The following is a 15676-nucleotide window of genomic DNA, read 5'->3' as shown; positions in this document are numbered from 1 at the left end:
TACAGGAAGTATGGGTTTCATTCCCAGTTTTGATACTTTCTGTGGAACAGCTGCCAAATTACCTAATGTCTGTGCTTCGGATCTCTCCCTCCCCACTGCTCCTCCTCCTCCTCTCTGAATACATTGTCTACTTCAGCTGTTCATGGCTAGAAATTAATCTCAGTACACAATGAAACCAAACCTAATAAAATTCAGTCCTAATACAGTGCTGTGCTTCCAAGACCCAATGAAATACCAAAAAAACAACTCTGAATCAGAGAGTTACCTATCAGTACTAATAAACCTCTGAACAGTAACTCATACAATTGAGAGGACCTATATTTTAGCTTGAGCTTTTAAGACAAACAGGAAAACAAGCAAGAAAATCGATGGAAGTTAGCGTTACCTAACATAAGAGACAATTAAATGTGAACTACATGACTATTTAGAGAGACCGGGCCGGGGAGGAATCCGACCGGAAAAGAGGGAAGCACCGTCTGCCCTGAAGCGCCTCCACCCAGGACCGGGAGTCCCGGTGATGCACAGCCGAAGTACGAAGAAGGAAAATCACGCTGAGGTCCGTATGTGCCAGAACGGCAGCCGCTACCCACAGCGCCCGTGCGCGTAAACGCACAGGGAGAAGCCCGTCGCTCAGCCCGCAGAGATGGAGACATGGACAAGGCGGTATCGCTCAGCGCCACGAGCACCACCGTGACCGACAGGCCGGGAGCCCCATCCGCCCGCCGTGCCCTTCCCGACGCTTCGGCGAGCGGAGAGCGCCGAGCGCGGCGCGGAGGAGGGACGGGGCTTTGGAAACCCGCAGTCGCCCCGCTCCACCACCGACGCGCCCGCAGAGCCCCGGGCCCAACCGGGGGCACCTCGCTCCCGGGCCCCCGCCGCCGCTGCGCTCCCAGGCCCCACCGCGGAGCCGCCTCCCAGCCCCGCTTCACTCCGCCGCCTCCCGCGCCTCACCTGCACCTGCTCGCGGAAGCGGGACCGCCCCGCCGCTCCCCAAGAGAAGCGACAGCAGGAGGACGAGCCCGAGAGGGCGCTGGGGTCCGAGGGGGAGCGGGCCGCCCCCCCGCTGCCCAGCACCTGCGCCGAGCCCCCCGCGCTGCTGCATGCCCTTCGCTCCCGGCCCGAGGCTCGGCACCGAACGAGGGGCTCGAGGTTCTCAGCGCCTCCGGCGAGCCCCCGCGGCAGCCACTGCCCCCCGCCTCCGCGGCGCAGCTGCCCGCGGCATCAGGCCCCGCTCCCCTCACAAAACCGCGCCGGCCCCTGCGGACGCCGCCGCCGCCGCCATCTTCCGGGCTACCTGACCGGGAGAGGGTGGAGCGCGTTGATGATTGATAGTCCAATGCGCCAATCAACCCGTGCCTCAAGCTCGGGAGGCGGGATCACTGGCTCGGACGGGGCTAATCCGTGATTGACAGCCAAGCCAGCCAGTCACTCCGCAGAGGGCGAGCCAAGGCTGGCGAAGGCTGCGGCGCGAGCACGGCGGAGCGCGTTTGCCAATCAAGCCGTACTTCGGCCGGCGGGAGGAGGGCGGAGTTTCCCTCGGATTGAAGGCGCGCTCCGCCAACCGGCTGGCGCAGCGGCTCCCGAGGGCGGGAGCAGGAGGAGGGGCTCGGCCCGCGCGCAACACACGCGGGAGCAGCGGCCGCAGCGCCGCCTGGAGGGGCGGGCGGCGCCCGCAGCGGCGTCGGCGGGGGCCGCGCTGCGCTGCGCTCAGCGGGGCTGTGCCCGGGGAGCGGAGCGCCGACCGTGCCCCGTGTCTGCGGGGACAGCCGTGTCCTGCGGCTCCCTCGGGGACCGAGCCGGGCCAGGGTGGTGGCCAGGCTCTCCGCGAGGGCAGCCCGCGTTCAGCTGCCCCGCTCTGTGCCCCGCGGCTCGGCTCTGCGCCAGAGGCCGAGAGAGGGACAACAGTAAAAGGCAGAGCCTGGTTTCCCCTGGAGCCCTCTGGCACAGTTTCGCTGAGGAGCCACGGCACCTGCCCTGCGCTGCCCACCATCTCCATGGGAGCGGGAGCGGGCACACGGCGCCTCCGTGTGAGTCCCGACACCTCCTCCCCCTGCGCCGGGGTCAGTCGTGCTCCCCTGCGGAACAGCGGGATGCGTCTCCAGTCAGACAGAAAGATGGGCGTCAACTCCCCTCTGCAGTCCGTGCCTTTCCAAGGCTGGAAATGACCTCGTTAAATCAAAGATCCATGTAGGATTCAGAAATAAACATCATTCTGGTCTAGGCTGAGGTTTGCAGTGCTGAATTTAGAGCACATGAAAACGAGGTGACAGTTTCAAGTAGTATAAAGGGAAGTGTTAATCCTAAGGAATTGAGGGCTCTGTATAGTGAGGAAATAGGGAAACACCATACGGCTAACAAACTAGATCTCCATTTTCCAATAATTTAGCTAAAAGGCTAATTATGTCAAGATTATATAATGACTTTGGGAGCACAGATTGTCCAAAGAAATGTACAATGAGTGCACCCCTGAGACTTCATGAAAGGAAAGTTTTGTGCTCAAAGTAGTACTTAGAACATGATGTCCAGGAAGATACAACATAAACCTAAATCCTTCTCTGTCGCTAAGAATTTTTTCTAGGATAATTTTCCTCCTACCATGGAGATGTGCTTAAAATCAAACTACTTTCTTCTTGACAAGTCTGTGTCTACCCCCAGGTATGCTCCCTCTGGCTTGATGACACTAACTGTACTACCAAATAATCTGTATTTTTTGAAATGTTCTAATTTATGACTATCACCCAGCTGGCTTGAATTGGTAATTACCTAATTAAGGTTTAGGCCCTGCCTACAAAGGGTGGGCCATTTCCTCCTGGCTGTGGGAGGTGCAACAACATTCTTGGAGCTGCAGCCTAGGCTGGTGAGCAACATCTGGTGGCCCTGACGTGATCCTCACAAGAGACTCTGAAGACCTTGACGCCAGAGCCGGAGTGAGAAGTCCTTTGATAAGGAAGGTAAAGCTGCTACCCTGAAAGAGGAAAGTGTGCTGGAGTTAGAATGAATGAACTGGGTCTCTACTCACTGTAAAGCCTTCCTGAAAACCAAAAAAATTGTAAAACAAAAAGGGGGAATTATGGCTATCACCCAGCTGGTTTGTATTGGTAATTACCTAATTAAGGTTTAGGCCCCACCTATAAAGGGTGGGCCATTTTCTCCTGGCTGTGGGAGATGCAATGATATCCTTGGAGTTGCAGCCTAGGCTGGTGAGCACCACTAATTAGTCTTTCTTCCAAAGGAAGTATTTTACTTCAATAATGATATGGAAAACAATCTCCTCTTCTGTCTTTTACTAAGCTATTATTAATGCATTATGCTGCTTCTTGTGAATTGTTTTCTAAAAGCAATATAAACCAATCAACTCTCCCTAAAGCATCCCTTGTCTGGCTGCCTGTAGATTTTACAGACTGGGAAGGCAAAATGTGGTCCTTTCCCTTTGAAATCAGTGATATGGAATATGCAATATGTAACACGTTAATTTTGTTTCATGTACAGCCACCATCTCTATTTAAATAGCTATATACTGATGTAAAACTAATGCTGTGGTGACAAGGATGCTGCCAGGTCTTTCTCTGTGTATACTATAAATATCTAGTGGAAACTTCACGGTTAGCCCTTTATTCTTCACTCTACCAAACCTCCGTCCACTGAGTATGGACATCAAGGCTGGGGCCTCTGGGTGTGAATGTGTCTCCTTGTCTCCTTCTAGCTGACATTATAGTCACATTTTTTCATGATGGTTATTCAAACTACACTGTACTTCTGTGGTACGACTACATGGGGAAATCTAATGTACCTGTCACTACGATGTCAAGGGTTTAAGGTCCTCCTGAGATCTGTCACTGACTTTATGCAAACTTCATATGTAAATAATTTTGAGGTCCATAGCAGCTACAGACATAAACTTTAAAACTTCATTTGTAGCCTACCAGTAGGTTTACAATGCAAGGGTGTTCTGATTTCAATAGTGAAAACAATTCATTGCATTTTAAACACAGTAGAGTGCTTTATTTCCCAACCCACCCTATCATAATTGAATGCTAAGCCTTTGATGTAATTTACTGATAAAACAACATGTTGTAATATCATCTGGGAAGTTATGGCAGCATATCATTAAAGGACTTGTCAGAGCACTGTTCTATAATGATAGTACACTTAAGGTTAGCTGTGAATTAGTCACTGGTAGAAGCTAAATAACCAAACCTTCCAATCCTTTGTCCTATGTGTTAGTCACAGTTACTCCCTATCTTTAAAAACACTTCAAACATCACAAAAAAAAACAAAGATACAAAGCTAATCTTCTCTCTGCCATCATCAGGAATGTTACTATCCACCCATTTACGATTTCTGCAGTTCAATGTTTGCAGTAACCATATGAGACTAAAGGGATGAGCAACCTAATACCAAGTAATCCAAAAGGTACTTAAAAAGAAAATATATTTACTTAAACAAAACTCTTCCTGTACACAAAACTGGATGTATTACCACATATCACAGCCTCGTGTTTCTTGATTATGCGCTGTTATCATTGCCAAATTACTGAAGATGCTGTTCCATGTGGGAGGTGTTAAAACCTTTTTTTAGAGGCAGATAATTGGATAAACTAAAAGGATGTTGATGGCTTTATTTTAAGTTGGTTTTCTTCAATATTTTTGATAACATTATTGGTGTGGAAAGAATATTGTCTAGCAGACTGAGTAAGTTGCCCGAGGGGTGTTAAAGGTCTTCAATGTGACTGTGAATAAAGCCCCGAAAGATTCACCATTTGCTTACTACAAAACAAAGTATCAGAAACAGCTGATTACAGAACCAAGGTCTTTATCCCAGGTCACTGTTTTAAGCATAAAGGTTAGTTTCTGTACACAAGAATATTGAGAAACACACCCTGGTCTCCCTCCCCCCGAAAGAAAAATCTCTCATCCTTTCATGGATAACCTTGTCTTTCCGTGTCAGTGTTGTCTTTATATTTAACAAAGTGATTTGCTTCTCCACCTGACAGAGACAAAATCAATATCACTGATTTCAACCTCCACTTTCAGTCATAAATGACCTAATAGCGTTTTTATATAACTGGAGGCATCTTCCTCTGTTCCAATACTATAGCATCTAAAATTATTTTATATAGCTGCCAAGGAAAACTGGCTAAAGAAAAATGGGTTTAAAATAATCAGTAAAGGAAATTTGCTTATTTGAGTCAAATGTTTTCCCGTTAGTATCTATCTGTCACTCTAAAATGGGCTTAGAACTCTCTGATTTCTTCCCACAATGTTTGAGCTCGCACATGAAGAAATGAATCCCTGAAAAATATGGTGGGGCATATTTTGAATCATTGGTAGAAAATCCAGTTTATATTAATTTTAAAATGTGTTAAATAATGATCCATCAGCTCTTGTTAATCCATTCCTTGTAAATCCATTAGGGAATTAAATTCTTGCTGGGAAATATTTCATATTTGGATTTGCATCTCCCACTAATGTCCTGGAAAATTCAGTACAAATTTCATTTCTGTTTATTTGGGAATACCTGATTTGTGTTTTGATGGGCCTGACCTGGTGTACTTTGAAAAGATTTTAACATTAAGATATGAAGGTGGATCATAATTGTAAATGTATCTTATTCAATTCATTTAAATTTACTTTTTACTTTATCAAATCAAATTCAATTCACTGTAGTCCACCAAACAATGGAGTTAATCAAAAGAATGAATTTTTGTGAAAGAGTATTTAAGTACTCCCTCAAAAGGCATAAGAAGTGCAAATATCAGTATAAATTTCTTCTCAACAGGATTCCATCTTGGCTTAAAAGAAACACAGTCATGAGTGGGCAGATTTCTTTCCCCACGTATTATCTTCTGATGATGTTGCCAGCCAAAATGCCAAATCATGCCAATTTTGAAGCTTGTCTAATGCTGGACTAAAAGACACATCTATGGTGATAGATCTGTATCTAAAAGCTTCCTACAGAAGCTTTCACCAAAATTTTAAGAGAAGAATTATGTGTGTCTGTTCTCTCCAAAGCTATAGACTCATAGACCGGTTTGGGTTGGGAGGGACCTTAAAGATCATCTAGTTCCAACCCCCCTGCCATGGGGGAGATTTAACTAAGTAATTTCCATTACTTAGTCATCCACAGATGACTTCTGTGTAAAGAAGGTGGTGTAAAACTTTTATGCTACACTAGAAATTCCTTGCCATCCTCTCCTATTTATTTTTAGCAAACGCTGAACTGTGCTCTATTAAATTTTGCTCCAGATGCAGCAAAGCAGTACTGAATATAGTGAGAAAACATTTAACCACATGAATGTCTAATGTAGCACTGATCTAAATACACATTATATGTGTGTCAAGGAAAAAAATGGCAAACCAGAAAGAATATTCTCACAAACAGACCAAGTAAGACACAACGGATAAAACAACAAGGTTTCAATTCAGCCCTTTCTCATGCAATACTTTCATTAAGACAATAGTTGTGGAAGCTGCTCAGCAGCTCCCAAACACTTGTTCTGAGACTACTCAAATAAGCAAGTGGTGCTGCTTATGGCTTCACGTGTTCTTACACTGTAGGTGTAACATGACAAGAACAGTACTCCTGCAAAGGAATAGTTCAGCAACATTTCAGCCTAAGTGCAAGGGTTTAGTAAAACTACCTGCAAGTTATGGAACCAGTGCCTCTTTGAAAACAAACCAACAATCTCTAGGCTGCAGTGAATGGTCCTGTAATTAGCCATGTTTAAATGAGTCTCTTGCTGGTATAAACTCTGATCATACAAGCCTGCCAAAAAAGCACTATCTGTTTCTGGACCTCTAAATCAGCAGGAATCTCTTCATCACAAACCCTTTCAACAAAGGAAGGCAAGCATTTGAGCAGAAGATATAATATGATTTGCATGTCCCTCAAAAAAGTAGTTCTAATACTACTTTTAATAAGTATTATACATCACCACTTGAATGTGTCACCTGTTGAAAGAGAAAAATAAAATGAGTCATTCAGAGCTGTTTTGAGTCCTATCAAACAGGGTATTCTTGATCAACCTGCCTATTAATGTAATACTTTCCATTTCCATACCACTTTATACCTAAATTTATAGAAAATAATTAAGAAAAACCCTCATACAAGTACTAGTTCTCATTAACACTGAGCAAGCTGAAGCTCAGGGAAGATTAAAGGACGTTTTTTTAAATATGTAGGCACTCACCTCTCATTTTAAGTATCTTTAATAACCTGATCCTAAGTAACTGCTCCAAAACTAAACCAGTAATTACCTTAGACCACTTGCGTTCCTCTTCAACAGTCTCCCACTGGCTTCCACCCTTAGTTTCAATAAAAGCATAAGCAAAGACTTCAGGCTAAGGATCACTTTATGTATGGGGAGGAAGCTCATCCCAATTTGGAAATAATTTGCAATACTGCCGAAAGGAATTTTAAAAAGAATTTTCTGGAGGCTAGATCCAGAAAGGGATAAATAAAACAAATTAAGCTGCTAACAGACAGACAAATGGTGTTCTTGATGCTTTCAGATAAAGTGCACACTTGGAAGAAAAACACAAGGATTCAAGATTTAAAGGAAGGTGCAGTTCATTGAAGCACTGTAAGGGAAGAACCGATCCCCCTTGTACTGAAATGTTGACGCTTTACAATCTTACTTACTCTTCTTACATTAACGAACGTTGCCTTCCAGAGCACTGAAATGTCAATGTGACCAATTAGGCAGAGAAGAATCGAGGTGAATCAAGACAAATTAAGCAGAAAAAGAAGAATCTTGCCAATTGAGCAAAGAGCACAATCCAATATATCCAGCACATTTACACTGGAAAACATAGTTTTTGATACTTTCATGTATTTTTAATAGTATAGCTTCAAAGGACAAAATTCAGAACAAGAACCATTTATCCAAGGTAGTAATTGGACATAATTTTCTGTAGTATTTGGTAATCTGAACAGAAAGAGGTATAAAATACCTCAGTGAAAATTGGTTGCAGAGAAAGCAATGAAAACCAATGAGCAAAGCTTACACTGCAGACAAGGAACAACTCACTAAAACAAATTGCAGATGCATTTTAAAAAACCTTGGCAGTATTAAGGACAGTGTCTTATTTTAAAAGTTTACTTATTAATTTGGACTGGTTACTTACAAAACCAAACAGACCTGAAATAATGTAGCTTATTTTCCTTATCCTTGCAGTCTGAGAGTCTAAAGATCATCCAAGAATCAAAGACCTCCTATCTTCCACAATCCCTTCTTCATATTTTTAATAGGTTTACAAAATTATTTAAAAGTTTGGAGTTTTACAGGTGAAGTTCCTTTGCTAGTAGGATTATAAAATACGGACAGATAAAAAGATAGTGACAAATTATGCAAGGATCATACTTACTGCAACTGTTTCTTCATCTCCAATACTAACAACTTAATGAGCTCAACTTGCCATGCAGGATAGTCTTCACAGCATCCTAGGAGTTTTGCATGTCCTTTAATTCTGCACTACATTGTTTTGGCCATATCCTACAAGGGAGTAGGGCTGCTGATGTGACTGATATTACTCAAGTGTGCCAGTATAGGCAGAAATATGTCTCATATTTTTACTGATGAACTCTAGGAAAATCAAGGGAATGATCCCATCTTGTATGAGCAGTAGCTACCCAAGCACAAAAGACATTTTTCAAAACACTCACCTCTTTGCCAATTTTCAAAGCTTTGACTAAACTGAAAAGGTCTAATTTCATTCAATAAATGTGAGTAGTTACAATTTTCCTCTTCAACCCAGGAAAGGAAAAATTTGTCCAAATAAAAAATGCATTTATCTTTGGTGTTTTCTTTTGCTATTAATGTAGAAACCAATCAGTATTCCTTAGTAGGATGTTTATGGTATATCAGACAACACATAACCTAAATGACTTCTGAACAGTACCAAGAGGTTTGATGATAAATTGCTGACTATTTATGAATCTTGTGAATCAACCTCTATATACACTGAGTAATTAAGAAGTGGTGGCTGACAAGTTGCATTTTTTTCTTCATAATTTCCAAATGTAAATTATTTGAACATGAAGGAAATTCAATCTAAAGATCCAAAGCTGATCAAAATCCAAGGGCTGGATCTCTTATTCAGATCTGTACACAATACCAAAAGGATGTGCTGTTTCAGTGCTGTAACCTCCATGGGTTACAGTGACTATAACTGTAAACTGAGAAAAAATATCATAAGAGATTAAACTAGATGAGAAAACAGTTAACAGCACCTTCACCAAAATTTTGATTCCTCTGCAACTGCACGCTACCAGTGCTAAATAATTTTGACCATACAAATGTTTTTAGAACATGGCTGGTGACATACCTCCTCCAAGACATTAGGAAATGTTAAAATCATGTCTACTTTAAACTTCCTTTTAATGCAGAAGCAGACTAGGAATTTTAAAGATAAGGGGAAAAAAACTCCCAAATTTATGTCATAAGGTACCATATGAACATTAAACATGATTTCCTCTTGTGTTACGAGCATGTGCCATCAGCACGTGGCTGGAAAGCTGCCTAACAAGCTGACAACTTGTGAATTAACCTTGTGTGAACACAGCTCAGGTTATCTATTTATAAAGTCATGCCACAGGTGTTGCCTACAGTGAGACATTACAATACAGAGCAGTTAACAGAGCTATTCTCATTTCGATGCTACCCAGGCGCTCAGTTGTGCCCTATCAGTCTTTCTAGCTAGTGCTCTCAATTAGAAATTCAGAGAGCCTGGCATCTGGTGCAGGAAGACAACAGAAATTAACATTACCGTTTCCCAGGGGTCATGGATTAAACATGGCTTGCACCTGCTCTGTTTACTGCTGAGCTGGTAAAAGCAAGATTATCATTTTTACCCTTTCACTGGTTAAATTTTACAGCTTAACCATCCAACACAGTATGGATCACTTTTTTAATTTGACCCAAATGTAATCTTCATCCCACACAAACCTCTAGACGCATTTATTTTCATCAAAGACACGTCTTAAAAATGCTGAATCACTGAATGTAGGTAACAGAAAATGTTATTTTTATCAAGCAAATGAACACAACATGTATTACATTCCTACACGTTAAATACTCCTGTCGTGTATGAAAATCTTCCCCTGCTCTTTGTGCATAAGCAGAAACACCAGTGTATCATGTCTGATTTTTCCTCTGCCTAGTATTTGATTACAGTTGTTGGAGATCAGAATCGTTACAAGAGCTTTCCTTTTCACTGGCAGTGTCGAGCAATTAGCTGGTCCCACCACTGGGAATGGGCTTGTACACGCATCCTTGCTGCAATGTGCTTTGCTCCAGCTGGCAAACACAAGCCTGGCAACAATCTATCAGCATTCTCCATGCTGATCTAGGTTTCCTGCCTGGGCAGACCTAGTGGAGAGGTAGATCCATGCTGAGGACTCCTTGTCTCATCTATTGGGAGTCTCATCCTGTAGAGGAGGTGCTAATAGGAGAGAAAGTGGAGAAGAAAGGTCTCTAGAACATCAAGATGATCACTGACAGGCAGGAGATCCTGTCTGTGCCCTACCATCACCTGCCAGGGACTCCCACAGAGATCTGAACAGCACCAGTTAAAGCTCAAACCCAGGCTAACCTTCTCTCTAGGCTTTCGGTGCTGTGGCACTAATGCAGGTGGCTCAATTAATGTACATAATTCTCCTTCTAGTTAGAGTAAACTCTGAGTGAGAAACACACGTGACTTCTGCCATGGATTGGTTTAGTGTCCAAAGAGCTTGCCAGTGGATATTGCTTCCCACATGTGCTCTTAACTGCTCTTCTGCTCTGTCATTCCTGTCCTTGTCTGAAATACAGTTTTATCCACCACTGAGAAATTAAGTTCATCTCCAGCTGGCTCTGAAGATTTGCTTCCTTTAAGCAGAGTTTTGTACTGCTGTACAGAATCCCAAGGCATTACAGAATCCCTGAGAAAGTATGTTCAGTGATGAACAATGAAAACACAACGCTCAGCCGGTTAAAGAGGCTAAACACTAAGACAGACATAGATACGAAGGTCACCATTTGGAACACATAATAACTTATGTATTTGCTGACCCTATGTTGAAGGAATCTTGCATTTAATGATTTATAGATCTATAGAGATCATTCACATAGAGAAAGAATATTCATTACATTCAGAGGACCAATAAATTAGTTGTTGTACACTGCAAATATATGGACAACAAAAACTGAAACCGTTTTTATTTTACTGCTATTGCATAACAAGCAATTAGCATATGCACTTGTGATAATTACAAATTAAAATATGCAATTGGTCATTTATTTTGTGTGTGCAATTTTGAGTCCAATTCATCATCTGGCCCAGGAAATAATGGAAACAGCCATCATTTATAGTCATGTTTATTTACACCACTCTGGAAAAGAAATAGACTCTTACACTGCATCTGATTCTTCTGCATGATCTTAGCGTAAATGAGACACAGTCAAACGGATTTGAAGTAGAACAGGCATTTGTGTGTTCTGCCTACTGCATTACTACTGATTTGCTTTCTGCTTCATGTTACTACGTTTGGCAAAAGAACTCAGGCTGCTGCTCAATCTTAAAAAAAAGAATTATTGAGGAAGGGTGGAAAAGGAATTCCACAGATAGATTTGCCCGTGATAGACATACATAAGAATGTATATAAAATGCATTGTTTCCCAAAGAAACAACGTCTACATTAGTGCTACAAATTCTCTAAGCCTTTAAGCTGCCAGCAGACTATCTCTGATTCTGTACTTTTTTTAACTGCCACAGACTTCAACAGCAGTTCTGGCCATTCACAGAATGAAGGGTCAGCCCCTAAGAGACGGGTAAGATATTGTAAAGATTACTGGCCAGGAAGAAATACACCCACTTAGGGCTTACTCTCCTAAAAAAGGACATTCTAGGAAGAAAACAGTGTCTTTCAAAATGGAACCAAAAGAAGCAGAAATTAGGGATCTGTCATGTGTTGTGCCTATGTTTAGAAGCACAATATGATCTTATTTATACAAGGGCCTCAACTCAAATTAGTTGAGGAAACCTCCATTCCCAAAACTAGGAAAAGAAGATGTAACTTGCATTCACTTAAGACTCCTTTCAGATTTGCTCACCATTCATTATATAATGTTGTAGATGCTGAAAAATGAGTTCCTAACTGAGAAATTAAGAGGAAGCACACTAAGAGTGAAATAAACATAGTATGGGAATGAGATGAGAACCTAAGGAAAATTTCATATCACGTTTCCCAAAAGTGAGCTTCTGTCAGAAAGATGATCATGACTGTATTAACAAGCCCCCTAGTTATTCCCAGCAAATGACTTTCAACAGCCTTGACACATAAAATGACAACTTTGCAGTATTAAAGCTTAATTTGTTGTGAGTAGAATTCTTCCCTGATTTTTCTCTCCACTGAATGATGCAATTAATTCCCGTGACAATGCTGCTTATAAAACCAGATAAGTCATTTTTTTCCCCCTGCCTGCAATATCCTGTGCATATTTTTATGTAGAAACAGTGACTATTCTTGAAAATATTATATAGTTCATGTGATAAGAGGCTGGACTTCTTCGGTTTACATACATATACATTAATGACCTTAAAAAGAAAGTTGCTACAAGTCAGAACTTTATGTAGCTTTCAGAAATAAGAGTCGGATCTAGGTCAAAACTGAAGCTTTAAATAAATACCACCAACGTTGGGGAAATTGAGGTCTAGACTGTGCAGATTTGGTTCTGTAAACAGGAAAGATTATTCTGTATTTTCACTGGCATGTAATTCACATTACAATATAGTTTTGAACAACCAAACACGTGATCACTTATAAAACATTTTTCCTAACTGCTAATGAATCTACAGTGAAACAACAGGCTAGAACGTTGGGATCTTTCCTCTGCGCAACCCTCAAGCAAACATCCCCTGGAAACTCACATTATGTATCTTCAGATGATAGAACAAGGTGTGAGATATTGAATAAGACTTCTCTATCCCACAAGTCAATTGAGTCTTTGCACTTCGATTCTACAGTCAGAAGAACTTCAAATCTATGGGTCTCAATGCTGACTCGTGGATCTTACAAGATCACAATCCTGGTTTGGTAATACTTCTTGAAAGAGTTAAAATCAGAATGAAAGTTGCTATTGCAAAGTTTTTTGTCAAAAACATAATGTGAATATAATGCTTTGGAAAGACCTGGATTGATGCTGTAGACTATAAATAGCTGAACTGGTAACTGCCTTGACTGTGGAGGCATCAAAACTACTTGTTTTTCTAAACTATTCAGTCATTCCTAATTGGAGCCAGGACATATATTGGGAGTTAGGTATTATTAAAATACAAATAGTATTAATGACAGCACCATTAATACTATCACATGCTTGCACCGTTATCTCTAAGAAACATGATACATAGCATGTAGAATAATAAAAGTTTCAGGTTTGTTTTGTCATCTCTCTTAAGCTATCACACATACTGCTGCATGTACAAAACTCCACCTGAGTTGGAGCTGAAAGACGAGGTTCAGAAGCAGAGCACGTATTTGTCCAATTTTCTTCATCAGCATTTAATTATGGTAGTATTTGCAGTGACATACTGCCTAAGAGCTGAAGTCATGGCCAAAATCATTATCTACCTTGCGGAGCTTCAAACCTAAGCAGCACATGGAATTACTCATACGAATCAGACAAGCTGGATCTGCTCACCAACCTTAGGTTAAGACTCATGTTCACTCTTCATCCTAAAATCATAGGCAGAAGATCAAATGTTTATTTCAGCTGTCATTTCCCACTTGCAATTCTTCCATGTGAAACAACCCTCCTACCTCACCCACCTACCAGCAGAGGCATGCAAAAAGAACTGGCAACAATCAGCGTACCAGCCTCTGCTCCAAGCTCTTGCATGCAAATCTATTGACTTCAATGGAGTTACAACAGGTAAAAGATGTTTTGGTTCCTGATGAAGTCAGGCAGAAGGCAAAACAAGGACTTCAGTTGTGCTGCAAATCTGTTAGCAGTCAAGCCACTCCTGAGCATAAGGAAGGATGCTGGCTTTGTCCTATTCTAGATGGATTCTATCGCTTCCTCAAGTTAACTATTTCATCTCTACATCACCTCCAATCTCATTCACTGGAAGTACAAATTCCCCTTTTGCTGTCCCTTCCAGCCAGAAGCAAGCTTAGGATAACACTGTGCAATGTAACAAATATGAGTACTTCCCAGTTAACTCCATGTCAGCTCACCACAACTCATTCTATGCCCTTGTGCCCGTGTTTTCTGCTGTCTTGATTCTAGATGTTTCATTCTTAGAGCCTCACGCAGACTATCTGGTGCCTTGCGAAGAAGACAAGAAACTTCAGATGGTTTCCTGTAATTCAGCTAATGGCAAGAAGGCATAGAAAATTTGTTACAAGCAGGCCAAAAGTTCTTTGCAAACCGTTCTATCATCATAGAAACACCATTGCACTGGTGGTACATCTTTAAACGGTGCTACCAATTAAGACCTACTAAAACCTTTTGCAGATACAACATTCCAGGTAAGTGCCAATCCTTTCTGTAAGTAACATACTACAATGGAAAGGTATGAGAACAGCAGTAGTGAAACATAGACAAAAAGTGTTTTCAGATAACACTGAGGCAGGAGAGTTCTTTATCTGAACTAATAACATTGCAGTTAAAGGAGGCTGTTCTGGCCACATGGAGAAATGCAGTCCTGACCAAAGCTGCTGAACTGTAAACATTGTGAAACTGCTGGGATGTACTCATCTTTGAAGAGGAGTTGAGCTATTTTTGATCTGATCGAATGGTTTGAAGATGAGTCAGATACAAAATTATTACTCTTTCTCCAATTCACTGAACCTTTTGCTGCTCTCCCCCTTTCTAATTTAATTTTACATCTCTGAAAAATTAAGCATGATGCATCGCAACCAGTAGTAAGGGATGAAAGGGAAAACATTACTTCTACTGCACAGCAGAAGCCTCATTCTGATTGAGGAGACAAGAATATCTCTTCCAACTCACTGCCATGCTTTCCCTTTAGCCTCCAGCTACAATGCACGCTGCCCTTAGCTATTATCTAACACTGAAATGCACAATATTTACTTTCTGAAAACAGTTGCTCCTGACCCTATGATGGCAATTCTTCATAGTGCAAACATTTGAAAAATGCTTCGCATCATCCAGCGCTGCCTGGAGGCACTCCCAACAACAGCAGCTGGGTGTGTGCAGCCACGAGTGACTGGAGTGAAAAGAACTTCAGCAATGTCGTTTCTCAACACGTCCTTTATTTTTTGTTTGATGTTGCACACACTGCTGAGAAGCAATCTCTGGTGGATTCAGGGGATCAGGTATGTGGGAGTGTGTTTCTCCCCTGGCCCCTGGCCCTACTGAAATTTATAATCTCAGTGAATACCTACATGATGTGGCTAAAATAATTTCTCTGAAGAAGTAAAGAAAAAATAAGACAGGGAGATGACTCGTTAGCTCAAACAGATCTCTCTGTAGGAATCACCCTGATTATTCTCATTGGCTCTGGTTGCCAGAAAAATATTGAGAAAATGACATCCACAGGGGAACAAATCCAGAAGCATGAAACATAGTGGTTTTGTAACTTCATATTAATATTTCTCTCTGATAATCCTGAGTGGATAGTCAGGGCCCAAGGACCTATGGTGTTCAGACAGACAGCTATATCATCAAATGCCT

At 41.8% G+C, this 15676-nt stretch overlaps 1 protein-coding gene across 1 annotated transcript in view; it reads right to left on the bottom strand.

Moving 5' to 3' along the window:
- The window catches only part of LMTK2 (lemur tail kinase 2), a 42025-nt gene extending 40923 nt beyond the window's left edge, over positions 1-1102 (bottom strand). The window contains exon 1 of the mRNA XM_086622485.1: positions 952-1102. Coding sequence (XP_086478611.1) covers positions 952-1102 — 151 coding nt within the window. The remainder of the gene's footprint in view (positions 1-951) is intronic.
- Between the last annotated feature and the right edge of the window lie 14574 nt (positions 1103-15676).

Source organism: Tauraco erythrolophus, chromosome 17 (genome assembly GCF_009769465.1).
Source record: "Tauraco erythrolophus isolate bTauEry1 chromosome 17, bTauEry1.pri, whole genome shotgun sequence".
Taxonomy (NCBI): domain Eukaryota; kingdom Metazoa; phylum Chordata; class Aves; order Musophagiformes; family Musophagidae; genus Tauraco; species Tauraco erythrolophus.
Note: the sequence above shows the minus strand (reverse complement) of the source record. Positions and strands in the feature narration are given on the sequence as shown.